Source organism: Corvus cornix, unplaced genomic scaffold, assembly GCF_000738735.6.
Source record: "Corvus cornix cornix isolate S_Up_H32 unplaced genomic scaffold, ASM73873v5 scaffold9, whole genome shotgun sequence".
NCBI classification, from domain to species: domain Eukaryota; kingdom Metazoa; phylum Chordata; class Aves; order Passeriformes; family Corvidae; genus Corvus; species Corvus cornix.
The window spans coordinates 28,069-53,777 of NW_024108694.1; the positions used below are offsets into that span (position 1 = coordinate 28,069).

Below are 25,709 nucleotides of genomic sequence, written 5' to 3' on the forward strand. Positions count from 1 at the left end.
CAAAACCCCCTTAGCCCCCCCATAATCCCCTATAGGCCCCCATAGGGTCCCACGGGGTCTCCGCCGCCCTCTGGTGGCCGAGAAGGGAAATGTGAATTGGGGGGGGTCCCAGGAATTCGGGGGGTCCCAGGGATGGGGAGGGGGATTTCTGGGGGGGTCTCAGGACTTTGGGGTCCCCGGCCGTACGGAAACAGGAACTTTATTGAGCCGATACAAAACCCCCGACTCAGCAAACGCCCCCAAAGAGCCCCAAAATCAACGCCCGCCCCCCCCCCCGTGCCCCCCCACCCCCAAAAAGGGGTCCCAGCTGTGTCCGGGGGGGTCCCAGGAGCCCGGGCTGAGCCCCCCCTCAAGAACCGACACAACTCGTGACACCAGTGGGGCAGGGAGGGGGGGTCCCAGTGCTCCCAGTACCCCCCCAGCCCCCCAAACTGGTGCCAGGCCCAGCTCCCAGTAAGGCCCTACTGGGAGGTGGCGCCCGGCCTCCGGACTGGGGGGAGATCCTGGAGAATTGGGCAAAAATGGGGGGGTCGCTAGGAATCGTAATCTTCATCCTCCTCCTCTTCCTCCCGGGCGCGGGGGGGCCGGGGGCCGGGGGAGCCCCCCGGGAGCCCCCCTGGGAGGGTGGGGGGCCCAGGGGGGCAAAGGGGACCCCAGGGCTGCGGGAGAAGGGGTCAGTGAGGGGGGGGAACCCCAAAGAATCCCCAAAACCCCCGAAACCTCCCCAAAACCCCCCCAAGGACATGGGGGGGGGGCACGCCCGCCCCCCCCAACCCCCCCACAAGAGAGCCAGGGGGGAGGGGCACCCAAAAGCCCCTTCCCAACCCCCCCCAGGGGCTCAGGTGGAGAAAACCCCCCCAAACAGCCCCAACAACGACCCCCGGTGGTGTCAGGACCCCCCCAAAACGGCCCCAGGTGTTTTCTGCCCCCCCCGACCCCCCGGCCGCACCTGGCGAAGGTGAGTGGGGGCGGGCCGGGGGGGCTGCGGCGTCTCCTCGTCCCGTCGCTGTCGCTGTCCTCAGAGTCCTCCTGGGGGGCGGGGGGACAGTGAGGGGACCCCAGACCCCTCCCCATCTCCCGGGGATCCCCAAAATCCCCCCGGAGGGGACACAGGGGGGGTCCCCAAACACCCCAACCCCTCCCAGACTCCCCAGTTCACCCCCGTGGAAGTGACCCCACAACCAGGTACAGCCCCTCCCCCTCAGGTGGGGCCCCCCAAACCCCCCCAGAGGGGACTCAGGGTCCAGGTACCCCCCAAAGCCCCCAACACCCCCAAGGACCCCCCCCCTCCCATCCCAAGTCAATCCCTGATTGTTTCGGGGTCCCCTTGGCCCCAGGACCCCCCACAAAACCCCCCAGGACCCCCCCAAATCCCCCCCACCTCCTGCTCCGAGTCTGTCCCCGATTGTTTTGGGGTCCCCTTGGCCCCAGGACCCCCATTCTTGCGGCCACTGCCCGGGCGGCGCCCCCTGAAAGAAACCCCCCCTCATTAGAGACCCCTCGACCCCCAAACCACCCCAAATCCCCCCTCAGAGACCCCCCTGCACCCCAAAATCCCTCGTAACCCTCCCGTCAGAGACCCCCAGCTATGGGAGATGTCCCAGGGGTGTCCCTGAGGTATCTGCGGGGTCCCCCAGGTGTCCCAGAATCCCCCCAGGTGTCCCAGAGTGTCCCTCAGGTGTCCAGAGTGTCCCAAAAGCATCCCAAGGCGTCCCTCAGGTGTCCCAGGGCCTCTCTCAGGTGTCCCAAGGGTGCCTCAGGAGTCCACAGGTGTCCCCCAGGTATCCCAGGGTGTCCCAGGGTGTCCCCCAGGTGTCCCAGGGTGTCCCCAGGGTGTCCCCAGGTGTCTCCAGGTGTCCCAGGGTGTCCCCAGGTATCCCAGGGTGTCCCCAGGGTGTCCCAGGTGTCCCCCAGGTGTCCCCAGGGTATCCCAGGGTGTCCCCAGGTGTCCCAGGGTGTCCCCCAGGTATCCCAGGGTGTCCCCAGGTGTCCCCAGGTGTCCCAGGGTGTCCCCCAGGTATCCCAGGGTGTCCCCAGGTGTCCCCAGGTGTCCCAGGGCATCCCCCAGGTGTCCCAGGGTGTCCCAGGGGTGCCTCACCTGCGGGGGCCCCGCTCGCCGTCGCCGTGGGGGTCGTCGCCGTCCCCCTGCATGTCGGGCACGGTGGCCACCAGGTCCTTGAGGAAGTCGAACTGCTGCTCCAGCTCGATGCACTGCTTCCTGCGGGCCACGCCCACCCCCCAAAAACTGCCTCAGGTGTGCCAGGGACCCTTCCCCACCCCCCAGATCTGCCCCGGGCAGGGCGGGCGGGTGGGGACAGGGAGGGGACAGGGGGGACACGCGGGGCACTCACAGGTGAGGATGGGGCACACACGGGGCACTCACAGGTGAGGACAGGTGAGGATGGGGGCACACACGGGGCACTCACAGGTGAGGACAGGTGAGGATGAGGCACACACGGGGCACTCACAGGTGAGCACAGGTGAGGATGGGGCACACACGGGGCACTCACAGGTGAGGATGGGGCACACACGGGGCACTCACAGGTGAGGACAGGTGAGGATGGGGCACACACGGGGCACTCACAGGTGAGGATGGGGCACACACGGGGCACTCACAGGTAAGGATGGGGCACACACGGGGCACTCACAGGTGAGGATGGGGCACACACGGGGCACTCACAGGTGAGGGTGGGGCACACACGGGGCACTCACAGGTGAGGATGGGGCACACACGGGGCACTCACTGGTGAGCACAGGCGAGGATGGGGCACACACGGGGCACTCACTGGTGAGCACAGGTGAGGATGGGGCACACACGGGGCACTCACTGGTGAGCACAGGTGAGGATGGGGCACACACGGGGCACTCACTGGTGAGCACAGGTGAGGATGGGGCACACACGGGGCACTCACAGGTGAGGATGGGGGCACACACGGGGCACTCACAGGTGAGGATGGGGCACACACGGGGCACTCACAGGTGAGCACAGGTGAGGATGGGGCACACACGGGGCACTCACAGTGAGGGTGGGCACACACGGGCACTCACAGGTGAGGATGGGGCACACACGGGGCACTCACAGGTAAGGATGGGGCACACACGGGGCACTCACAGGTGAGACGTTGTCATGGTCTTGGCGTTGCGGGACTGGGTCACGTGACAGGCCTTGCGCAGCAGCGACTCCAGGAACAGCTCCAGCGCCCGCGCTGCCACGCTAAGGAGCCCGGGGACAGTGGGGACAGCGGGGACAGCCCGGGGACAGCCTGGGGGACACCCGGGGACACAGGGGACACCCCAGGGACACAGGGGACACCCTGGGGACAGCCGGGGACAGCCCAGGGACACCCCGGGGACAGCCCGGGGACACCCCGGGGACACAGGTGATGTCCCCCCGGACACCCCCCAGGTGCACAGGATGTGGGGACTCAGGTGCCCGAGGTAGGGGGGCACCTGGGGGGCCCAGGTGAGCGGGGTGGGGTCTCAGGGGTGCCCAGGTGAGCAATGCAGGGTCCCAGGGGTGCCCAGGTGAGTAGAGCAGGGTCTCAGGGGTGCCCAGGTGAACAGGGTGGGGTCACAGGGCGGGGCCCAGGTGAGCGGGGCGGGGTCCCAGGGGTGCCCAGGTGAGCGGGGTGGGGTCGCAGGGCGGGGCCCAGGTGTGCCAGAGGATACAGATGATGACGGGCACGGCGGCCGCCACCTTGCCGATCTCCTCGTCCGTCTGCATGATCTTCTTGATCCGCGCCTGCCGCAGAGCCCCGCCCTCACCTGAGCCCCGCCCTCACCTGAGCCCCGCCCACCGGACAGCCCCGCCCTCACCTGAGCCCCGCCCTCACCGGGACAGCCCCGCCCTCACCGGGACAGCCCGGCCCTCACCTGAGCCCCGCCCTCACCGGGACAGCCCCGCCCACCCCGGCCACGCCCCCCACACCTGCGCCCCAGGTGTGACCCCACCCCCCAAGCCCCGCCCACCCCTCAGGCTCCGCCCCGCCCCCCGTTGCCATGGTGACCCTCATGGCCCCACCCTCGTTGCCATGGTGACGTGACCCCACCCTGCTCGTCGCCATGGGGACCCTCATAGACACCCCCCCCGCCGCCCTCCCCGTTGCCATGGTAACCCCAGTCTCCCCTCCCGCCCGCCCCGTTGCCATGGCGACCCCGCCCGCGCCCCTTATCCCCCCTCAGGCGGTACCGGCGGGAAGCGCGCGTTGTATTTCTTCTTCTTGCTCGGCATCGCCGCCTCGCTGGCCCCGGGGGCCCGGAGGGTCCCGCCCGGCCCCGCTCGGCCCCGGCCCCTGCGCTCCCCGACCCGCTCCGGCCGCTCCCGGCCCGGCCCCGCCCCGCTCGGCTCCGCCGCGGCCTCCCCGGCGCTCCCCGCCCCGCCCTTCCGGGCCGAGGCCGCGCCCCTTCCGGCGAAGGTCCCGCCCCTTCCTCGGACCCGCCCCCGAATTAAACCACGCCCCCCTCCGCGCTGGCCACGCCCCCCGGCTGTCAATCAAACTCAGGCGGGCCTCGGACCGTTTATTGGGGTGACCCCGGGGGGGAGGGGCGGGGGGAGGGGCGGGGCTGCCCCTCCCCCAAAGGCACTTTTGGTGGGGGGGGGGGTAATGCTGGGGGAGGGGCGGCCAAGCTCCCATTGGCTGCTGCCCCCGTGGGGGCGGGGCGAAGGGGGGACCCCCAAAAGGCTCCCAGTAGCTCCCAGTAACCCCCCACTGGCTTGCAGCGACCCCCAGTAGGCACTTGGTGTTCTCCCAGTAGCTCCCAGTAACCGCAGACAATTCCCAGTGACTCCCAGTAACCCGCAGAAAGCTCCCAGTAACCGTAGAAAATTCCCAGTCACTCCCAGTCGTGTCCCAGTACCCCCTACAAACCTCTCAGTGCCACCCAGTAGCCTCCCAGCAACCCCTCAAAGCCTCCCAACGACTCCCAGTAACCCCTAAAAGCCTCCCAGTAACCCGCAAAAACCTCCCAACAACCGAAAAGAACCCCCAGTGACTCCCAGTAAGTCCCAGTACACCCTACAACCCTCCCACTAACTCCCAGTAAACCCTAAAACCCTCCCAGTGCCCTCCAGTAGCCCCCAGAACCCTCCCGGTAGCCCCCCAGCTCCCTCTAAAAGCCTCCCAGTGCCTCCCAGTAGCCCCCAATCCCCCCCCAACAGCCCCCCAGTGCCTCCAGTCCGTCCCAGTCAGGAGGAGGGGAACTGCTGAGGAAGGCGCTGAAGTCCAGGTCCCCCAGGGAGGGCAGCGAGTCCTCGGGCCCCCCAGCCCCCCCAGCCCGCCCAGCTCGGGGCCCCCCCCAGCTCGGGGCCCAGCGCGATGTCGGGGGGCCCCCCGGGGGCTGGCTCTGCACCAGGCGGGCGATGGCCTCGGGTACGACATCAGCATGGGGGGGCCCCCAAATCCGGGGGGCCCCCCCAGCTCCGAACAAACCCCCGAAATCCGAGGGGGGCTCCCCGAAGCTCGGGGGGGCTCGGGGGGTCCAGCAGGCGCTGGACCTCGGCGGCGTTGATGGTGTCCAGCGGGGGGAACGGGGGCTCAACCAAGAGCGCCCCAAAATCCAGCGGGGGGGCCGTGCTGACCCCCCCCGTGCCGCCCCCGCCGCCCCCGATTTGGGGGGACCCCTCCTCAAATTGCAGCTGCAGCAGCGCCTCGGCCAAAGGCTCCGGTTCGGGGGGGGCCGGGCCCCCCAAGAGCCCCCCGGCCCCCCAAAAGAGAAGGAGGGGGCTGGGGGGGGAGGGAAGGGGTGAGGGAGGGGCTCGACCCCCCCCAGCTGCCCCAAAGCTGCCCCCCACCCCTTTTCCCCCCTCCCATTTCTCCCCAACCCCCCCTTGTTCCTCCCCATTTCCCCCCCAAATTTCCCCTTTGCCCCCCCCCCCCCCAGTTGCCCCCAGTTTCCCCAGTTGCCCCCACTCACCCACACTGGGGGGGTTCTGGGGGGCCGGGGGGGCCGCGAGGGCACCGCGATGCGCCGGGGGGCCGCGACTCGCTGGATGCCGGAGCTGGGGGGGGAATGGGGGTCCCACTGTCAGAGACCCCCCCCCAGGGACCCAAATACCCTCAGGGACCCCAAAATCCCCCCCAATATCCCCCAGGGACCCCCAATTCCTCCCTAGATCCTCTCTGGGGCCCAAACCCTCCCGGGGTCACCCAAATCCCCCTCTAACCCCCCAGGGACCCCAAACCCCCCCAGGGACCCCAATTTCCCCTCCAGCCGCCCCAAGGACCCCAAACCCTCCCAGAGTCCCCAAGCCCCCCCTCTAAACACCCCCAGGGACCCCAAACCCCCCCAGGGACCCCAATTTCCCCTAAACCCCCCAGGGACCCCAAACCCTCCAGAGACCCCCAAACCCCCCTCTAAACACCCCCAGGGACCCCAAACCCTCCCAGAGTCCCCCAAACCCCCCCTCTAAACACCCCCAGGGACCCCAAACCCCCCCAGGGACCCCAATTTCCCCTCTAAACACCCCCAGGGACCCCAAACCCCCCAGGGACCCCCAATTTCCCCTCTAAACACCCCCAGGGACCCCAAACCCCCCCAGGGACCCCCAATTTCCCCTCAGCCTCCCAGGGACCCCCAATTTCCCCTCTAAACCCCCCCAGGGACCCCAATAATCCCCCAATTCCCCCCAGTTCCCCCCCGAGCCCCCACCGGGCAGGGGGCTGCGCTGGACGAAGGAGCGGAAGGTCTCCCGCGTCCGCTTGCGCTTCTCCTCGATGCACTGCAGGTCCCCTGCACCAGTAACACCAGTGAGCTCCCAGTTAGCTCCCAGTTACCCCGTCACCTCCTTGAGAGCCCCCTCCAGTGACCTCCCAGTCACAACCAGTTACCCCCAGTTCCCTGCCGGTGACGCACAGAGACCCCCCCAGTCACTCAGAGTCCCCTCCCAGTCAGCCCAGTGACCTCCCAGTAATGCCCAGTTACCCCCAGTGACCTCCCTGTCACCTCCCCAGTCACACCAGTGACCCCAGGAGACCCCAGAGTGCCCCGGGTGACAAAAGTGACCGAAGAGGGACTCGGGAGTGCCCCAAAGGGACCCCGGATCACCCCCAGCCCCACAACAAAGACCCTACGAGTGCCCGCAGCCCCCGCAGCCCCCGCAGCCCCACGCCCACCCTGGTGGGGCAGGAACAGGAATTCAATGGGAATGCAGCTCCAGGGACCCGGGAATGCCCAAAAGGACCCGGGAATGCCCCAAAGGGCCCCGGAGCCCCCAGACCCACACTAAGGACCCTGTAACCCCCGCGCACGCGGTGCCCCCGCCCCACGCCCACCCTGGTTGGGCAGGAACAGGAATTCAACAGGAACTGCAGCTCCAGGGACCCGGGAATGCCCCAAAAGGACCCGGGAATGCCCCAAAGGGCCCCGGAGCCCCCAGACCCACACTAAGGACCCTGTAACCCCCCGCGCACGCGGTGCCCCCGCCCCACGCCCACCCTGGTGGGGCAGGAACAGGAATTCAACGGGAACTGCAGCTCCAGGGACCCGGGAATGCCCCAAAAGGACCCGGGAATGCCCCGAAAGGATGTGGGAATGCCCCAAAAGGACACGGGAACGCCCCAAAAGGACGCGGGAATGCCCCAAAAGGATGCGGGAATGCCCCAAAAGGACGTGGGAATGCCCCAAAAGGATGCGGGAATGTCCCCCAGACCCACACTAAGGACCCTGAGAACCCCCCGAGCACGCGGTGCCCCCGCCCCACGCCCACCCTGGTGGGGCAGGGGCAGGAACAGGAATTCAATGGGAACTGCAGCACCAGGGACCCGGGAATGCCCCAAAAGGACCCGGGAATGTCCCAAAGGGCCCCGGAGCCCCAGACCCACACTAAGGACCCTGAGAACCCCCGAGGACGCAGCCCCCACAGCCCCGCAGCCCCACGCCCACCCTGGTGGGGCAGGTATCGGAAGTCCACGGGCGCGCTGCGCTGCCGGTCCGAGGGCCGCTGCAGCTCCATGCGGACGGTGACCGGCGCCCGGAGCGCGGGGTCCCGGAACGGCGGCGTCCGGAACACGATGGCGACCTGGCGGTGAACGTCGGCCTGCGCGAACGAGCCCTTGGCCTCCCAGCCCTCGGCCGAGAACCGGACCTCGATGTCCTCTGCGGGGACACGGAGCGGGCGCGGCTTGGGAAGGGGGACAGCGGGGATGGGGGGGTGGGAATATGGGGAATTGGGGATTGGGATATGGGATTGGGATATGGGAGATTGGGATATGGGATATGGGGATATGGGATATGGGGATATGGGATTGGGATATGGGATATGGGGATTGGGATATGGGGGTTGGGATATGGGAGATGGGGGATGGGAATATGGGGAATAATGGGGGGTTGGGGATACGGGGTAACTGAGCTATAGGGAATGGGGATACGGGGAATGGGGGAATTGGGTTCTGGGGAATGGGGGACGGGGGGTTTGGGATATGCCGGATTCAGGGATGTGGGGAATGGGGGGAGACAAAAGTCCGGGGATCCAGGGATTTGGGGTATCCAAGGATTTGGAGGGACACGGGGGACTGGAGGGTCCCGATGTCCAGGGGAATACGGGGACTGGGGCAGGGACGTGGGGGTTGGAGGATCCAAGGATTTGGGGGGGGTCGCCAGGTTTTGGGGGTGTCCCGCTCAGGTTTTGGGGTGTCCCCGGGGTCCAGGGGTGTCTCCGCACCTTTCTGGACCTTGTCACACAGCAGGAAGATCTCGTCCCCGCCCCGGCAGCTCCCGGAGTTGCGGTTGACGCGGCAGATCCGCAGCTCCGCCGTGCTGGGGGCACCTGGGGACAGCGGGGTCAGCGGGGCAGTGGGGTAGCAGGGCAGCGGGGCAGCGGGGCAGCGGGGGCAGCGGGGCAGTGGGGCAGTGGGGGTCAGCGGGGTCAGCGGGGCAGTGGGGTCAGCGGGGCAGTGGGGGCAGTGGGGGTCAGCGGGGTCAGCGGGGCAGTGGGGTCAGCAGGGCAGCGGGGCAGTGGGGGTGAGCGGGGCAGGGGGTCAGCGGGCAGTGGGGTCAGCAGGGCAGCGGGGGCAGTGGGGGTGAGCGGGGGCAGTGGGGGTCAGCGGGGTCAGCGGGGGTCAGCAGGGCAGTGGGGTGAGCGGGGCAGTGGGGGTCAGCGGGGCAGTGGGGGCAGTGGGTCAGCGGGGGCAGTGGGGCAGCGGGGGCAGTGGGGGCAGCGGGGCAGTGGGGCAGCGGGGCAGTGGGGGTCAGCGGGGCAGTGGGGCAGTGGGGTCAGCGGGGGTCAGCGGGGCAGTGGGGGTCAGCAGGGTCAGTGGGGGTCAGCGGGGCAGTGGGGCAGTGGGGGTCAGCGGGGCAGTGGGGGTCAGCGGGGGCAGTGGGGGTCAGCGGGGTCAGCGGGGGCAGTGGGGGTCAGCAGGGCAGTGGGGGCAGTGGGGGTGAGCGGGGCAGTGGGGTCAGCGGGGCAGTGGGGTCAGCGGGGTCAGCGGGGTCAGCGGGGTCAGCGGGGTCAGCGGGGGCAGTGGGGTCAGTGGGGTCAGCGGGGCAGTGGGGGCAGTGGGGTCAGCGGGGTCACAGGGGGCCACAGGGGGCCACAGGGGGTCATTGGGGGTCAGCAGGGCAGTGGGGGCAGTGGGGTCAGCGGGGTCAGCGGGGGCAGTGGGGGCAGCGGGGTCACAGGGGGCCACAGGGGGGCCACAGGGGGCCACAGGGGGTCATTGGGGGACACCAGGAGGTCCCACAGGGGTGGCAGGGGTCCCAGGGGTGTCCCGCAGGTGGCACAGGGGTCCCAGGGGTCCCAGGGGTCCGGGGGTTCCCAGGGGGTCCCGGGGGTCCCCACTCACGGTTGTCGTAGACGGGCTGGGACAGGACGGGGGGGAGGGGCCGCAGCCCCCCGGGCCCCCCACCCACACCTGGAAGCAGAGCCTGACCGCGGCCAGGTCGTACTCGCCCCCGCGCTGCTCCGCCGGCACTGCCCAGTACGGACCAGTATAAACCAGTGCGGACCAGTACAGACCGGTACAACCCCATATAAACCATAATAAACCAGTGACACCCCCAGGAACCCCCCCAGAGCCCCCAGTGACCCCCCCAAGCCGTACTCACCCCCATGCTGCTCTGTTGGTGCTGCCCAGTATAAACCAGTATAGCCCAGTACACACCAGCGACACCCCCAGCAGCCCCAGGGACCCCCTCCAGGAACTTCCCAGTAACACCCAGTGCCCACCAGTCCCCCCAGACTCTTCCCAGTCCCACCCAGTGCCCTCCCAGTAACTCCCAGTGCCCTCCTAGTCCCTTCCCAGTCTGTCCCAGTCCCTCCCAGTGCTCCCAGTACCGTTGAAGGGGTTGTTATTGGTGCGGATCCGCTCGGCCACAGCCGCCTCCAGCTCCCGCTTCTTCACGCACTGAATCCCCAAATTCTGGAAACTGACCCCAAAATTCCAGGGGGTCAGGGCTCGACCTGGGTTTTGGGATCCCCCCCTCGGACACTCCGGGGCAGAGACCCCAAATTTTGGGGGTTCCCAGGGGTGCTGGGGGGGTTGTTCCCATATTTTGGGAGTCCCCCCCCCTATTTTGGTAGATACCATCTGCCCTGTGGGGGGCTTCCCCACATTTTGGGTGATACCATCTGCCCTGTGGGGGGCTTCCCCACATTTAGGGGGGGGGGTTCCCAATATTTTGGGAGATACCATCTGCCCTGGAGAGGGGTTCCCCATATTTAGGGGGGGTTCCCCCCTATTTTGGGTGATCTCACCTGCCCTGTAGGGGGGTTCCCCCATATTTTGGGTTATCCCACCTGCTCTTTTTGGAGGCTTCCCCCTTTTTTGGGTGCTCCCACCTGCCCTGCGGGGGTGTCCCCCCCGTTTTGGGGGGGGGTCCCACCTGTGGATGCTGCGCTCGGGGACAGCTCGGCCTCGTAGAAGCCGTCCTTGCAGTCCTTGCCCACCAGCTCGTGGGGGTGGGGGCGGTGGGGGGGGTCCTTGGTCACCAGCGACACCCGGACCCGCCCGGGCCCCGGTAGTTGTTTCACCTGTTGGGGACACACACTGGTTTATACTGGTTTGCACTGGGAGGGTCGTGGGGAAGGTGGGGCGGGTCTGGGGGAGGTGGGTGCTGAACCCCCCCGGGGATGGGGGCACCGGGGGGCTCAGGGAAGGCTCAGGGGGGGCCCTGGCAGTTATCGGCCTGTACTGGTGCATACTGGTGTATACTGGGATGCACTGGGGGACTCGCACAGATGGTAAGGAGGGTCTTGGGGGACACCGGGGGAGCAATGGAAGAGCTCAGGGGGGGCCCTGACACTTACTGGTGCATACTGGTCTGTACTGGGGCACTCACGCGGATGGTGGGGTGGGTCTGGGTGGTCTCGGTGCTGCGCTCCCCGGGGATGGGGGCACTGGGGGGAGCACTGGGGGGCCCTGGCAGTTACTGGTGCATACTGGTCTGTACTGGGGCACTCACGCGGATGGTGGGGTGGGTCTGGGTGGTCTCGGTGCTGTGCTCCCCGGGGATGGGGGCACTGGGGGGAGCACTGGGGGGGCCCTGGCAGTTACTGGGTGCATACTGGTCTGTACTGGGGCACTCACGCGGATGGTGGGGTGGGTCTGGGTGGTCTCGGTGCTGCGCTCCCCGGGGATGGGGGCACTGGGGGGAGCACTGGGGGGGCCCTGGCAGTTACTGGTGCATACTGGTCTGTACTGGGGCACTCACGCGGATGGTGGGGTGGGTCTGGGTGGTCTCAGTGCTGCACTCCCCGGGGATGGGGGCACTGGGGGGAGCACTGGGGGGGCCCTGGCAGTTACTGGTGCATACTGGTCTGTACTGGGGCACTCACGCGGATGGTGGGGTGGGTCTTGGTGGTCTCGGTGCTGTGCTCCCCGGGGATGCTCCCGGCCGAGCGCCCCTCGCACTTGTACCGGAACCTCATCCCGCGCTGCTTCGGCTGCTCCAGATCTCCACGTACGGCGCTCCCCCCCCGCCTCTGGGGGGGGCACGGGGGGGTCCCGTCAGCCCCCCCAACCCCCCCACCCCCCCAGGGGGGCCCAGAGCCGCGGGGGACCCCCCAGCCCCCCTTCCCGGGGTGTCCCCACTCACCCTGAGCACCCCATTCCTGCAGGAGGAAGGGCAGAAGATCCGGGGGGGTCACTGGGGGGACAACGGGGGTCGCATTAACGGGGGGGGGGGTCGCTTTATGGTGGGAGGGGTCGCAATAAGGGGGGTGGCATTGAGGGGGTCTCTTCAAGCGGGGGACACGTAACGTGGGGCGCCTTAAGGGGAGGGGTCACACTAACGGGGGGGCCGCTTTAAGGGAGGGGGGGTCTCCCCCCCCAAAACCCCTCAACCCCTCCAAGGAGCCGCCCCCCCCCCCCCGTTTAAACACGCCCCCCTTAAAGGGCCCTCACCCTGCAAGCCCCCGACGTCACGCGGGGCGGAACAGCACCGGGGGCTCCCCCGCGCCCCACAGCACCCGCGGGGGGGTCCGACACTCACCGTCCTCCATGGCGGGGGTCCCGGGGGTCCCGGGGGTCCCGGGGGGGGCGGGGGGGGGGGCCCCGCTCGCGCCGCCGCTCGCGGAAGCGCCGCGGCCCCACGTGACCGCGCTGCCGGGAAGGCCCCGCCCCCCCCGGGCCCTCACCGCGGGCCGTGGGCGGGGCCAGACGGGGCGGGGGAGGCGGAAAGGGCGTGGCCGCGTCCCGGAAGCGCGTCGGGCCGGCCGGAAGCGAAGGCCGGGAGGAGAATGGCGGAGGTGGGGAGCGGGCGGGGGGGGGCAGCGCGGAGGGGGCTCGGGGAGCCTCCCGAGGGCTTCAGGGAGCCTCCGGAAGGGTTTGGGGACCCCCCGAACCCCCCGCGGGGGTTTTGGGGCCCCCCCGGCCCTGACGAGGCCCCGCCCCCGCAGGGGGAGGTGTCCGAGGGCTGCCGCCTGCCCGTGCTGCGCCGTAACCAGGACAACGAGGATGAGTGGCGTGAGTGGGGCGGGGCTTAGGGCGGGGAGAGCCAACGAGGGGAGAGGGGCGGGGCTGCGGAGGGGGCGGGGCCGTGGGAAAGGGGCGTGGCCGCGTGAGCGGTGGGCGCGGTTTGGGGGCGGGGCCTGAGGAAGGGGCGGGGCCCGGGGGGTGCCGGGGGTCCCAAGGGGGTGTCGGGGTGCGGGGGGGGGGGTCCCCGGAGGGTTTGGGGACATGGGGGGGTCATTGGGCTTTGGGGCACAGGCTGGGGGGGGGTCCCTGGGGGGAGTTTTGGGGGCTCCCGGGGGGGTTTTGGGGGCTCGTGGGGGGGGTTTTGGGGGTCCCCAGAAGGGGCTGGTGACCCCCCCCCTCGCCCCAGCGCTGGCCGAGATCCTGAGCGTGAAGGACATCAGCGGCAGGAAGCTGTTCTACGTCCACTACATCGACTGTGAGTGGGGCCCGGGGGGCGCGGGGGGCACACGGGGAGGCCGCGGGGGTCGCCCAGGGGTCGTGGGTGGGCATTGGGGTGGCGGCGTCACCCTGCGTGTCCCCAGGGCTGGGGTGGGGGGTCGCAGAAGGGGTGCGGGGGGCCAGCCCCGGGTGCCATCGTGGTCCCCGCTGTCCCCAGTCAACAAGCGCCTGGACGAGTGGGTGACCCACGACCGGCTGGACCTGAAGCGGGTCCAGGTGCCCCGGAAAGAGGCCAAAACCCCCACCAAGAACGGCCTGCCCGGCTCCCGGCCTGGCTCCCCCGACAGGGACCCGGTGAGGGGACACTGGGGACACCGGGGGGCACGGGGAGGGGGGGGGACACCAGGGGAAAAGGGGGAGATGGGGAGTCAGGGGACACTGAGGGGACGGGGAAACGGGGGACAGGGGACACTGGGAGGATGGGGGACACTGGGAGGACGGGGGACACCGGGGAGATGGGGGACACTGGGAGGACGGGGGACACTGGGAGGACGGGGGACGTCGTGGGGACAGGAGAGCAGGGGGGCTGGGGAGGGGAGTGAGGGCAGGGGGTGGGACAGGGACAGAGCGGGGGGACAGCAGGGACAGGGGCCGATGTGAGGATGGGGGACGAGCTCGGGGACTGAACAGGGACAGCGCTGAGGGGACACAGAGGACAGGGGCCGCACACCAGGGACAGGCTGGGGACAGGGGACACTTGGAGCTGTTGGGGACAGACCTGGAGTCCCCAAACCCCCTCGGGGGGCGTCACTCAGCCCCCATGGCAGGGACATCCTCGGGGCCAGCGGGGACATCTGGGGACACCCCTTGGGGGGTGGTGACACCCAGACCTAAGGGACATTCCCAACACCCACCCAGGGGCCACCCTTGGGGACATCCCCAGCCGCTTTAGGGGATCCTGGGGACATTTCCAACCCCTTTAAGGGACTTTGGGGACACCCTCGATCCCTTGGGGACAACCTGCAACTCCTTTAGGGGACCCTGGGGACATCCCCAATCCCTCTCTGGGGACCTTGGGGACATCTCCGACCCCTTGGGGACATCCGCAGCCCCTCTCTGGGACCCTGCAGACATTTCCAGCTCCTTTAAGGGACCTCGGGGACACCCCTGACCCCTCTAAGGGGACCTTGGGGACACCCCTGACCCCCTGAGGACACCCCCACCCCCTTTAGGAGCCTTTGGGGCCACCGCTGTCACCGGGGAGGGGACCCCGGGGGGGTGACGGGAGGGACCCGCAGCCGCGGTGGCTTTGTCGCCGCGTCCCCTCCGCGTCCCCCTCCGGTGGCCCCCGCCACCGGGAAGAGTTTGCCAGGGCCACCGGGGCCACCGGCGGGGCCAGCGGGGCCAGCGGGGCCAGGGCCCATCACGCTCCGCTTTCACCTGCCCAAGGAGAGCGAGGCCGAGCCCCCCCCGGGCCCCCAGCGCCCCACGGTAACCCCCGGCTCCCCAGTGGCCCCAAAGTGGCCTCCAAAGTGGCCTCCAAAGTGGCCCCGACGGGTCCTGGTTCAGCCCCGAGCAGCAGCTCCCGGCTCCGGGGGGGTTTTGTCACCCACGGTGTCCCCAAAGGGTCCCAGTCCCCAGGGTGTCCCAGTCCCCAAAGGGTCCCAGTCCCCAGGGTGTCCCTGTCCCCAAAGGGTCCCAGTCCCCAAAGGGTCCCAGTCCCCAAAGGGTCCCTGTCCCCAAAGGGTCCCAGTCCCCAGGGTGTCCCAGTCCCCAAAGGGTCCCTGTCCCCAAAGGGTCCCAGTCCCCAGGGTGTCCCAGTCCCCAAAGGGTCCCCCAGTTCCCAGGGTGTCCCAGTCCCCCAGGGTGTCCCAGTCCCCAAAGGGTCCCCAGTCCCCCAGGGTGTCCCAGTCCCCAAGGTCCCCAAAGGGTCCTGTCCCCAGGGTGTCCCAGTCCCCAAAGGGTCCCTGTCCCCAAAGGGTCCCAGTCCCCCAGGGTGTCCCAGTCCCCAAAGGGTCCCAGTCCCCAAAGGGTCCCAGTCCCCAGGGTGTCCCAGTCCCCAAAGGGTCCCCCAGTTCCCCAGGGTGTCCCAGTCCCCCAGGGTGTCCCAGTCCCCAAAGGGTCCCAGTCCCCAGGGTGTCCCAGTCCCAGTGGGTCCCTGTCACCAGTGGGTCCCCACCCCCTCCCAGTGGGTCCCTGTCCCCATCCCTGTCCCCACAGCCGGGTGTCCCCTGAGCCTCCCTGTCCCGGGGCGTACTGGGAGCACTGGGGGGATGCTGGGAGCACTGGGGGGACGCTGGGGACTGCAAGGGGGACCTGGGGAGATACTGGGAGGATACTGGGAGCACTGGGAGGGCACTGGAGGCTGCAAGGGGCGATACTGGGAGCACTGGGAAGGGACAACAGAGCCTCTCAGCGCTCCCGGTTGCCCCCCTGCAGCAGGGATGGGAGGGGCTGGGAGGAACTGGGGTGGACTGGGAGGGACTGGAATGAACTGGGAGGCCGCGGTGTCCCCCCAGAAGCGGAAGGTCGAGGTGGTGTCGCCGGCCACGCCCGTCCCCACCCCCACCGAGACCTCCCAGGCCTCCGTCTTCCCCCAGGTGAGCCCAGTGCTTCCCAGTATGGCCCAGTAACACCAGTAACCACCACCAGTAACTACCAGTAACCACCAGTAGTTGCTCGGAAGCCCCACGGTCCCACCAGTCACAGGTAGCGGCTCCCCAGTAACACCAGTATAGCCTTGGGAAAACCAGTAAGTGCCCAGTTAGACCGGTAACTGACCAGTCACTGACCAGTAACTCACCAGTAACACCACTGACCAAGCAGTCACTGACCAGAAACTCACCAGTAACACCACTGACCAAGCAGTCACTGACCAGTAACGCACCAGTAACACCACTGACCAAGCAGTCACTGACCAGTAACACACCAGTAACACCACTGACCAAGCAGTCACTGACCAGTAACTCACCAGTAACACCACTGACCAAGCAGTCACTGACCAGTAACGCACCAGTAACACCACTGACCAAGCAGTCACTGACCAGTAGCTGACCAGTAACACCACTGACCAAGCAGTCACTGACCAGTAGCTGACCAGTAACACTACTGACCAAGCAGTCACTGACCAGTAACACACCAGTAACACCACTGACCAAGCAGTCACTGACCAGTAACTCACCAGTAACACCACTGACCAAGCAGTCACTGACCAGTAACTCACCAGTAACACCACTGACCAAGCAGTCACTGACCAGTAACGCACCAGTAACACCACTGACCAAGCAGTCACTGACCAGTAGCTGACCAGTAACACAATAGTGACCAAGTAGTAACTGACCAGTAACTCGCCAGTAATACCAGTATGGCCTTGGGAAAACCAGTAAGTGCCCAGTTAGACCAGTAACCAACCAGGGACTGACCAGTAGCACCAGTAACCACCCAACAATGAACCACTAACTGACCAGTAACACCAGTAACTGACCAGTAACCCCTTCCTACTGCCGGGGGGGGGGAGATTTGGGCTGATTTGGGGGTGTTCGGGTGGATTTTGAGGGGGTTTGGGGTAATTTTGATGTTTTGGGGCTGATTTGAGCTGAATTTTGGGTGTCTGGGTGGATTTTGAGGTGTTGAGGGTAATTCTGGGGTGATTTTGGGGTGATTTGGGGTGATTTTGGGGGTGGGTTTGGGGTGATTTTGGGGCGGTTTTGGGGTGATTTGGGGTGATTTTGGGGTGATTTGGGGTGATTTGGGGTGGTTTTGGGGTGATTTGGGGGTGATTTCGGGGTGGTTTTGGGTGATTGGGGGTGTTTTGGGGTGATTTGGGGTGGTTTTGGGGTGTTTTGGGGTGATTTTGGGGTGATTTGGGGTGATTTTGGGGTGATTCTGGGGTGATTTTGGGGTGATTTCAGGGTGTTTTGGGGTGTTCCAGGGTGATTTCAGGGTGTTTTGGGGGTGTTTTTGGGTGATTTCAGGGTGTTTTGGGGTGTTCCGGGCGCTGACCCCCCTCTCTCCCCAGAACGGCTCCGCGCGCCGGGCGGTGGCGGCTCAGCCGGGCCGGAAGAGGAAATCGGCGTGTCTGGGGACAGACGAGGTGGGGACAGCGGGAGGGGGGGGAATGGCCTGGGAATGGAGAAATGGGCAAAAAAACGAGGCAGGAAAAAGGGAAAAAGTCGGGAAAAAACTTCCGATGGTGTTTAACCCATGGGGAAACTGAGGCAGGGACAGGGAAAAGGCTGGAAATGGGAATAGAGAGGCGAGGAAGGGCAGGAACGAAGCCCTAAAGAAACTTTTAATCGCTCTTATCCCAAGAAAACCGAGAGAGGAGCAGGGAAAAATCACCAGAAAATGGGAAAACTGGGGCAGAGACAGGGAAAAATCACCAGGAAATAGGAAAAACCGGGGCAGAGACAGGGAAAAATCACCAGAAAATGGGAAAAATTACCTAAAAATGGGAAAAACCGGGGCAGAGACAGGGAAAAATCACCAGGAAATAGGAAAAATCACCAGAAAATGGGGAAAACCGGGGCAGAGACAGGGAAAAATCACCAGAAAATGGGGAAAACCAGGGCAGAGACAGGGAAAAATCATCAGAAAATGGGAAAAATCACCAGAAAATGGGGAAAACCGGGGCAGAGACAGGGAAAAATCATCAGAAAATGAGAAAAATCCCCAGAAAATGGGAAAAACCGGGGCAGAGACAGGGAAAAATCACCAGAAAATGGGGAAAACCGGGGCAGAGACAGGGAAAAATCACCAGAAAATGGGAAAAATCACCAGAAAATGGGGAAAACTGGGGCAGAGACAGGGAAAAATCATCAGAAAATGGGGAAAATCCCCAGAAAATGGGAAAAACCGGGGCAGAGACAGGGAAAAATCACCAGAAAATGGGGAAAACCAGGGCAGAGACAGGGAAAAATCATCAGAAAATGAGAAAAATCACCAGAAAATGGGGAAAACTGGGGCAGAGACAGGGAAAAATCACCAGAAAATGGGGAAAACCGGGGCAGAGACAGGGAAAAATCACCAGAAAATGGGAAAAATCACCAGAAAATGGGGAAAACCGGGGCAGAGACAGGGAAAAATCACCAGAAAATGGGGAAAACCAGGGCAGAGACAGGGAAAAATCATCAGAAAATGGGAAAAATCACCAGAAAATGGGGAAAACCGGGGCAGAGACAGGGAAAAATCACCAGAAAATGAGAAAAATCACCAGAAAATGGGGAAAACTGGGGCAGAGACAGGGAAAAATCATCAGAAAATGGGGAAAATCACCAGAAAATGGGAAAAATTACCTACAAATGGGGAAAGGCCAGGCAGGGGCAGGACATCCCCCCCGGAGCGGGGCTCCCCCTGCCCTGGGGCCGTGACCCCGCTGCCCCCGTCCCCAGGACTCGCAGGACTCGTCGGACGGGGCCCCTCGGCGCCCAGGATGACCGGGAGCCTCGTGTCCGACCGCAGCCACGACGACATCGTCACCAGGATGAAGAACATCGAGTGCATCGAGCTGGGCCGGCACCGCCTCAAGCCCTGGTACTTCTCGCCGTACCCGCAGGAGCTGACGGGGCTGCCCGTGCTCTACCTGTGCGAGTTCTGCCTCAAGTACGGCCACAGCCTGCGCTGCCTCCAGAGGCACCTGGTACGGCAGGCCCGGGAGTTTGGGGCGCCTGGCGGGGAGTTTGGGGTGCCTGGGGGGATTTTGGGGTGCCTAGGGGGGATTTTGGGGTGCCTGGGGGGGATTTCAGGGTCCCTGGGGGGGATTTCGGGGCTCCTGGGGGGGATTTTGGGGCGCCTGGGGGGGATTTTGGGGTGCCTGGGGGGGAGTTTGGGGCGCCTGGCGGGGATTTGGGGCGCCTGGGGGGAGTTTGGGGCGCCTGGGGGATTTTGGGGCGCCTGGGGGGGAGTTTGGGGCGCCTGGCGGGGATTTTGGGGCTCCTGGGGGGGATTTTGGGGCGCCTGGGGGGATTTTGGGGCGCTGAGGGGGATTTTGGGGTGCCTAGGGGGGATTTGGGGGTCCCTGGGGGGGATCTGGGGGGGATTTTGGGGTCCCTGGGGGGATTTTGGGGTCCCTGGGGGGGATTTTGGGGGGATTTTGGGGTCCCTGGGGAGGATTTTGGGGTCCCTGGGGGATTTTGGGGTCCCTGGGAGGGATTTTGGGGCGCCTGGGGGGGATTTGGGGCGCCTGGGGGGGATTTCAGGGTCCCTGGGGGGGATTTCGGGGCGCCTGGGGGGGATTTCGGGGCGCCTGGGGGGGGATTTCGGGGCGCCTGGGGGGGATTTTGGGGAGCTCAGAGGGGTTTTAGGGAGCCAGGGCAAGGCTGGACCCGGTAACCCTCAGTTTGGAGCATGGCCAGGGGGATTTAGGAGCTTCCTCAGAGAGATTTGAGGAGCCCAGGAGGGTTTTCAGGCATCCCCAGAAGGGTTTGGGGAGAATTCAGGGGTTTTTGGGGGATTTTCGGAGCCAGGGCAAGGCTGGGCCTGGTAACTTCTAATTTGGGGCATCCCTAGGGGGATTAAAGGACTCCAAGAGAGCTGTCAGGCCTGTCCAGGGGGATGGGGGGGGGTTTGGGGGTCCCCAGGGGTGTTTGGGGGGATTGGGACCCCCCTTGGAGGGGATTTGGGGAGCCGGGGCAAGGCTGGGCCCGGTAAGCCCCGGTTTGGGGGATCCCCGGGGGGATCTGGGAACAGCCCCCTCCCCTCCAATATTTACCCCCCCTTTTCCCTCCCCACCCTCTTCTCTCCCCCCATTCCCCCTCCCAAACCCCCTCAATTCCATCCCCAAAACCCCAAATCCCCCTCACTCCCCATTTCCCCTCCCCAATTTCTCCCTTTTGCACCCCCCCAATTTTCCCTTTTTCCCTCCCCATCCCCCAATCCCTCCCTCCCAAAACCCCCCAAAAAAACCCCAAAAACCCCAAACCCCCCCAAAACCCCACCCCAGACCAAGTGTGACCTGCGGCACCCCCCTGGGAACGAGATCTACCGCAAGGGCACCATCTCCTTCTTCGAGATCGACGGCCGCAAGAACAAGGTGGGGTGGGCTGGGCTGGGGGGCTCTGGGGGGTCCTGGGGGGTTTCTCCCCCATCCCAGCCCCCCGCTGACCCCCCCGGAGCCCTCCCCAGAGTTATTCCCAGAATCTTTGCCTCCTGGCCAAGTGTTTCCTGGACCACAAGACCCTTTACTACGACACCGACCCCTTCCTGTTCTACGTCATGACCGAGTACGACTGCAAAGGCTTCCACATCGTGGGCTACTTCTCCAAGGTGGGGGGGTCTGGGGGGGCCTGGAGGAGGGAAAAGGGGGATTTGGGAGGTTTGGGGGGCTTGGGGGGGGGGTTGGGGGTGTTTGGGGGAGTGGATGGGAGCACTGAGGGACAGAAGGGTGGGGAAGGGTCCTGGAGGGTGAGGAAAGGGGGGAAAGGAGGGGGTTTGTGAAGGGTCCTGGGGGGTTCAGGGGGCTGAAGAAGAGGTTTGGGGGGCTTCTGGGGGGTCCTGGAGGGGAAAAAGGGGGTTTTTGGGGAAATTTGGGGGGGTTTGGAGGGAGTGGATGGGAAGCACTGAGGGATGGAGGAGTGAGGAAGAGGGAAAAAGAGGGGGTTGGGGGTTCTGGGGGGTCCTGGAGGAGGGTAAAGGAGATTTTTGGGGGTCCCTGGGTGTTTCTGGGGTTGTCCCGGGGATTTTGGGATCCAATCCCGGGGGTTCCCTGCAGGAGAAGGAGTCGACCGAGGATTACAACGTCGCCTGCATCCTGACCCTGCCCCCGTACCAGCGCCGGGGCTACGGCAAGCTGCTCATCGAGTTCAGTCAGTGACCCCCAAAACCCCCCTGGGACCCCCCCCAGACCCACAGGGACCCCCAAAACACCCTCAAAACCCCCCTGAAAGTCCTCTGAGAAAGGCTTAAAAGTATTGGGGGGTGGTGTGGAAATAGCTCCAAAGGATCCCCCAAACCCGCACGGACCCGTCCCAAACCTGCCCCAAACCTGCCCCAAACCTGCCCCAAACCTGCCCAGGTGTCCCAAACCCGCAGGGACCCGTCCCAAACCTGCCCCAAACCTGCCCAGGTATCCCAAACCTGCCCCAAACCTGCCCCAAACCTGCCCAGGTGTCCCAAACCTGCCCCACGTGCCCCAAACCTGCCCCAAACCTGCCCCAAAAACCTGCCCCAAACCTGCCCCCAAACCTGCCCACAAACCTGCCCCAAACCTCACCAAACCTACCCAGGTATCCCAAACCTGCCCCAAACCTGCCCCAAACCTGCCCAGGTATCCCAAACCTGCCCCAAACCTGCCCCAAACCTGCCCAGGTATCCCAAACCTGCCCCAAACCTGCCCCAACCTGCCCCACGTGTCCCAAAACCTGCCCCAAACCTGCCCCAAACCTGCCCAGGTATCCCAAACCCGCAGGGATCCGTCCCAAACCTGCCCCAAATCTGTCCCAAACCTGCCCCAAACCTGCCCATGCATCCCAAACCCACAGGGACCCATCCCAAACCTGCCCCAAGCTGCCCCAAACCTGCCCCACGTGTCCCTTGCGTGTCCCTCACCTGTCCCAGCCCTGTCCCTCACGTGTCCCTCCCGTGTCCCCTCCCCAGGTTACGAGCTGTCCAAGGTGGAGGGCAAGACGGGCACCCCCGAGAAGCCGCTCTCGGACCTGGGGCTGCTCTCGTACCGCAGTTACTGGTCCCAGACCATCCTCGAGATCCTCATGGGGCTCAAGGCCGAGGCCGGCGAGCGGCCCCAGATCACCATCAAGTGAGCCACGCCCCCCTTCCGGAGGCCACGCCCCTTTCTGTGAAGCCCCACCTTCACTGGGGGGGTCTGGGGGGGTCTGGGGGTGCGGCCCCCCCTCACTGCCCCCTCCCGCAGTGAGATCAGCGAGATCACGAGCATCAAGAAGGAGGACGTGATCTCCACCCTGCAGTACCTGAACCTCATCAACTACTACAAGGTGCGGCCCTGCACACCTGGGGGGGTCCTGAAACACCTGGGGGGGTCCTGAAATACCTGGGGGGTCCTGAAACACCTGGGGGGGTCCTAAAATACCTGGGGGGGTCCTAAAACACCTGGGGGGGTCCTAAAATACCTGGGGGGGTCCTGAAAACACCTGGGGGGGTCCTGAAATACCTGGGGGGGTCCTGAAACACCTGGGGGGGTCCTGAAATACCTGGGGGGGTCCTGAAACACCTGGGGGGGTCCCACACACACCTGGGTCCTCCCATGCACACCTGAGTCCCGTGCACAAACCTGTCCCTCCCTCACCTGTGCACACCTGTACGGGGTCAGCACAGCCTGACACACCTGTCTGTCCTGACACACCTGTCCATAACACACCTGTCCATAACACACCTGTCCATGACACACCTGTCCTCGTGTCCTTGTGGGGTCAGTACACCCTGACACACCTGTCCATAACACACCTGTCTGTCCTGACACACCTGTCCCTGGCACACCTGTCCCCGTGTCCCTGTGGGGTCAGTGCATCCTGACACACCTGTCCATGACACACCTGTCCCCGACACACCTGTCCCCGCAGGGTCAGTACACCCTGACACACCTGTCCCTGACACACCTTTCCCTGACACACCTGTCCCCGACACACCTGTCCCCGCAGGGTCAGTACATCCTGACGCTGTCCGAGGACATCGTGGAGGGCCACGAGCGGGCGATGCTGAAGCGGCTCCTGCGCATCGACGCCAAGTGCCTGCACTTCACCCCCAAGGACTGGAGCAAGCGGGGCAAGTGGTGAGGCCACGCCCTTGGCCACGCCCCCCGGGCCACGCCCCCCGGCCACGCCCTCCCGTTACCTGGCGCAGCTCATTGACCCACACCTGGCCCCGCCCACAGCGGCGCGGCAAAGCCTTTATTGATGAGAAGGGGAGGGACTCTGGAAGGCCCCGCCCACCGTGGGCGTGGCCTCGCGTATGGGCGGAGCCCCCCGTGGGCAGCGCGGGCTCGTTGATAATAAAAAGGGGCGGGGTCTCCGCGTGCCCCGCCCATGCTGGGAGGAGCTTCGGGCGCTGTTTGAGTTGGCCCCGCCCCTGGGTGTGGCCACCTAATTAGCGAGGGGCGTGGCTCCGCTTTGTGGGCGTGGCCTCAGCCCCGCAGCCCATTGGTGGCCACTGAATGGGCGTGGCTTGCGCAGGCCCCGCCCCCTCTGGACGTGGCTCCTCGGTGGGCGTGGCCTCAGCCCCGCAGTCCATTGGTGGCCACTGAATGGGCGTGGCTCGCGCAGGCCCCGCCCCACTGGGCGTGGCTCCTCGGGTGGGCGGGGTCTGTCAGGGCTCCGCCTCCTCGTCACTCACGGGGGCGTGGAGCTGGGGGAGGGGCAGGCGGAGGGGGGGCTCAGCGACCCCCCCCAAAGCCCCAGGACCCCCCTGAGCCCCCCCCGGCAGCACAGGGACCCCAAACATCCCCCCCGGCCTCCCCCGGCCCCCGACTCACAGCAGGGGCAGAATGGCCCCAAATGTGCCCCCAGACCCCCCAAACGTGTCCCCACCCCCCCAATCTGCCCCTAGACCCCCCAGTGTCCTCCAGCCCCCCCAAATGTGCACCCAACCCCCCAATGTGCCCTCAGCCCCCCCAAATGTCCCCCCAGGCCCCCCCCGACTCACGGCCTGGGCGAGGGGTCCCCACTGCAGGGCCCGGGCCAGGCCCCGGCCGGGGTCGGGGGCCGTGTCAGCCCCCCAAGTCCGTGATGGCCCCGAACGACCCCGTCACCCGTCACCCACCCGGCCTGGGGGCAAAGGGCAAAGGTCAGGGGGAGATGGGGGGGCTGAGACCCCCCCCAAAAGGGGAAAAGGGGGGGCTCTGCCCCATTGAGGGGGGGTCTGGGGGGTCTCTGCCCCCCGGCCTCACCTGGGGGTCCCCGGGCTCGCGCGGGGGGGGCTCTCCCGGCTCGCCCCCCCTTAGCAGCACCCCCGTGTAGCCGGGGGGCAGCGGCAGCTCCCGGCCCCCCAAGCGGCGCCCCCGGAACGCGGCCCAGAGCTCTGGGGGGGGGGGGGGGAGCACAGTGAGGGGGGAGGGACCCCCGCACCCCCCCCCCCCGCCCAGAATCCCTCCCACACCCGAACTCAGCCCCCCCAACCCAACTCCCCCCGGGACCCCTCGCTGCCCCCCCAAAATTCCAACCCCTTTTCCCAGGACCCCTCCCCTTCCCCCGAATCCAGCCCCGCAGCCCCCGCCCCTCACCGCCGCCGGGGCCCGGCCGCGCCCGCAGGAAGGCGGCCACGGGCGCGGGCCCGTCCGTGCTGGACGCGGCAGGGCAGGAGCTGAGCGGGCACCGGCGCCGGGGCGGCCCCGGGGGGAACCCGGACGCGCACCGCCATCACTGCGGGGGGACCGCGGGAACGGGAAGTGACGTCATGACGCGCCGGAAGCGGCACGGCGGCGCCCGCACGGAAGTGAAGCGTGATGCGGTGCGAGGCATGATGGGAGATGTAGTTCGGGGTCTGGGGGCTTTGTGAAGACCCTCCCCCCCCCAGTGTCCTGGGACTCCCCCAGACCCCCAGGGACCCCCCCCGCCCTCTGGGAGCTGCCAGCCCCACCCAGAGACCCCTCCCTCCCTTCGCCCACCCCGGGTCACACGGGACCCCCAGGGACGCCCCCTTGTCCCCTCCCGCTCCCCAAGGACCCCCCGAGCCCCCCCCCCCACACAGAGGCGGACACGGATTTTGCGCTTCCCAAATTCTTCAGGAGTCACAGCACCCGGGGAGGGCGGTGGCATGTCACGACACATCACGACATGTCACGACACCGCCCGGCACGCCTCGTGGCGCCCCCATCCTGGGTCGCCATGGTCCAGCACATCTTGTCCCGCCCCGACACACCCCGGCACTCCCCGACATGTCACGACATGCCCCGCTATGTCGCGACAGCTCAGGCCTCGCCCTCCCCCCGCAGCAGCCGCGCGAGCAGCAGGACCCCCCCCCAGCGCTGCCCCCGCACCCGCCCTCCCCCCCCGGCCCCCCCCGCGCCAGGACCACCCCCCGGGGGGGGGCGGCGGCCGCGAGCGCCCATCCCCCCCCGCCCCTCCCCCCGCGGGCACGAGCAGGGGGGCGAGGGCGGGGGGAGGGGCGGCCGCGCCCCCCCCAGCACCAGGAGGGTCTCGGGACCCCCCCCAGCGACCCCCAGAGGGCCTCGAAGGCGCGGCGGGCGCGGGGGGGGTCCCAGGCCGGGGGGAGGGCGAGGGGGCGCAGCCGGACCCGCAGGGGCAGCTCCAGCGGGGGAGGGGCGCCAGGAAGGAGCCCCCCCCCCCTTTCTGGGGGGCCCCCCCCGGGGTGAAGACGGCGGCGGCCTCGAGGGCGGGGGGCAGCGCGCGGGGGGGCGCAGGGTCAGGGTCAGCTCGGCCCCCCCGCGCCCCCCCCCAGCGCCGCCAGCGCCCCCTCGGCCCAGCCCCCGCCCCCCCCAGCAGCAGCTGCAGC

At 66.9% G+C, this 25,709-nt stretch overlaps 3 protein-coding genes and 1 long non-coding RNA gene across 4 annotated transcripts; 2 read left to right on the forward strand and 2 right to left on the reverse strand.

Annotated features, from left to right (window-relative positions):
• Window positions 1-269: 269 nt before the first annotated feature.
• Window positions 270-4,301, reverse strand: DRAP1 (DR1 associated protein 1). Its single transcript, XM_039572710.1, is given in 8 exon segments — window positions 270-577; window positions 580-659; window positions 950-1,029; window positions 1,382-1,469; window positions 2,099-2,218; window positions 3,113-3,206; window positions 3,670-3,742; window positions 4,190-4,301. Coding segments are annotated over 8 exon segments (621 nt in total). The 5' UTR covers window positions 4,232-4,301; the 3' UTR covers window positions 270-533.
• Window positions 2,339-3,021, forward strand: LOC120412321. Its single transcript, XR_005604801.1, has 4 exons — window positions 2,339-2,395; window positions 2,481-2,544; window positions 2,587-2,682; window positions 2,980-3,021. It is a non-coding gene; the product is annotated as an uncharacterized LOC120412321 (long non-coding RNA).
• A 984-nt stretch (window positions 4,302-5,285) lies between the features above and the next one.
• LOC120412318 (transcription factor p65-like) lies at window positions 5,286-11,895 on the reverse strand. Its single transcript, XM_039572708.1, is given in 11 exon segments — window positions 5,286-5,723; window positions 5,914-5,998; window positions 6,649-6,729; window positions 7,882-8,094; window positions 8,660-8,764; window positions 9,780-9,839; window positions 9,842-9,907; window positions 10,271-10,362; window positions 10,819-10,840; window positions 10,843-10,966; window positions 11,771-11,895. Coding segments are annotated over 11 exon segments (1,287 nt in total). The 5' UTR covers window positions 11,864-11,895; the 3' UTR covers window positions 5,286-5,377.
• A 697-nt stretch (window positions 11,896-12,592) lies between these two features.
• Window positions 12,593-23,293, forward strand: LOC120412316 (histone acetyltransferase KAT5-like). The gene is given in 14 exon segments (XM_039572706.1): window positions 12,593-12,682; window positions 12,833-12,899; window positions 13,258-13,326; window positions 13,507-13,643; window positions 15,809-15,889; window positions 17,308-17,382; window positions 18,680-18,701; window positions 18,704-18,927; window positions 20,230-20,319; window positions 20,412-20,552; window positions 20,998-21,091; window positions 21,882-22,041; window positions 22,156-22,237; window positions 22,901-23,293. Coding segments are annotated over 14 exon segments (1,386 nt in total). The 5' UTR covers window positions 12,593-12,673; the 3' UTR covers window positions 23,036-23,293.
• Window positions 23,294-25,709: the final 2,416 nt, after the last annotated feature.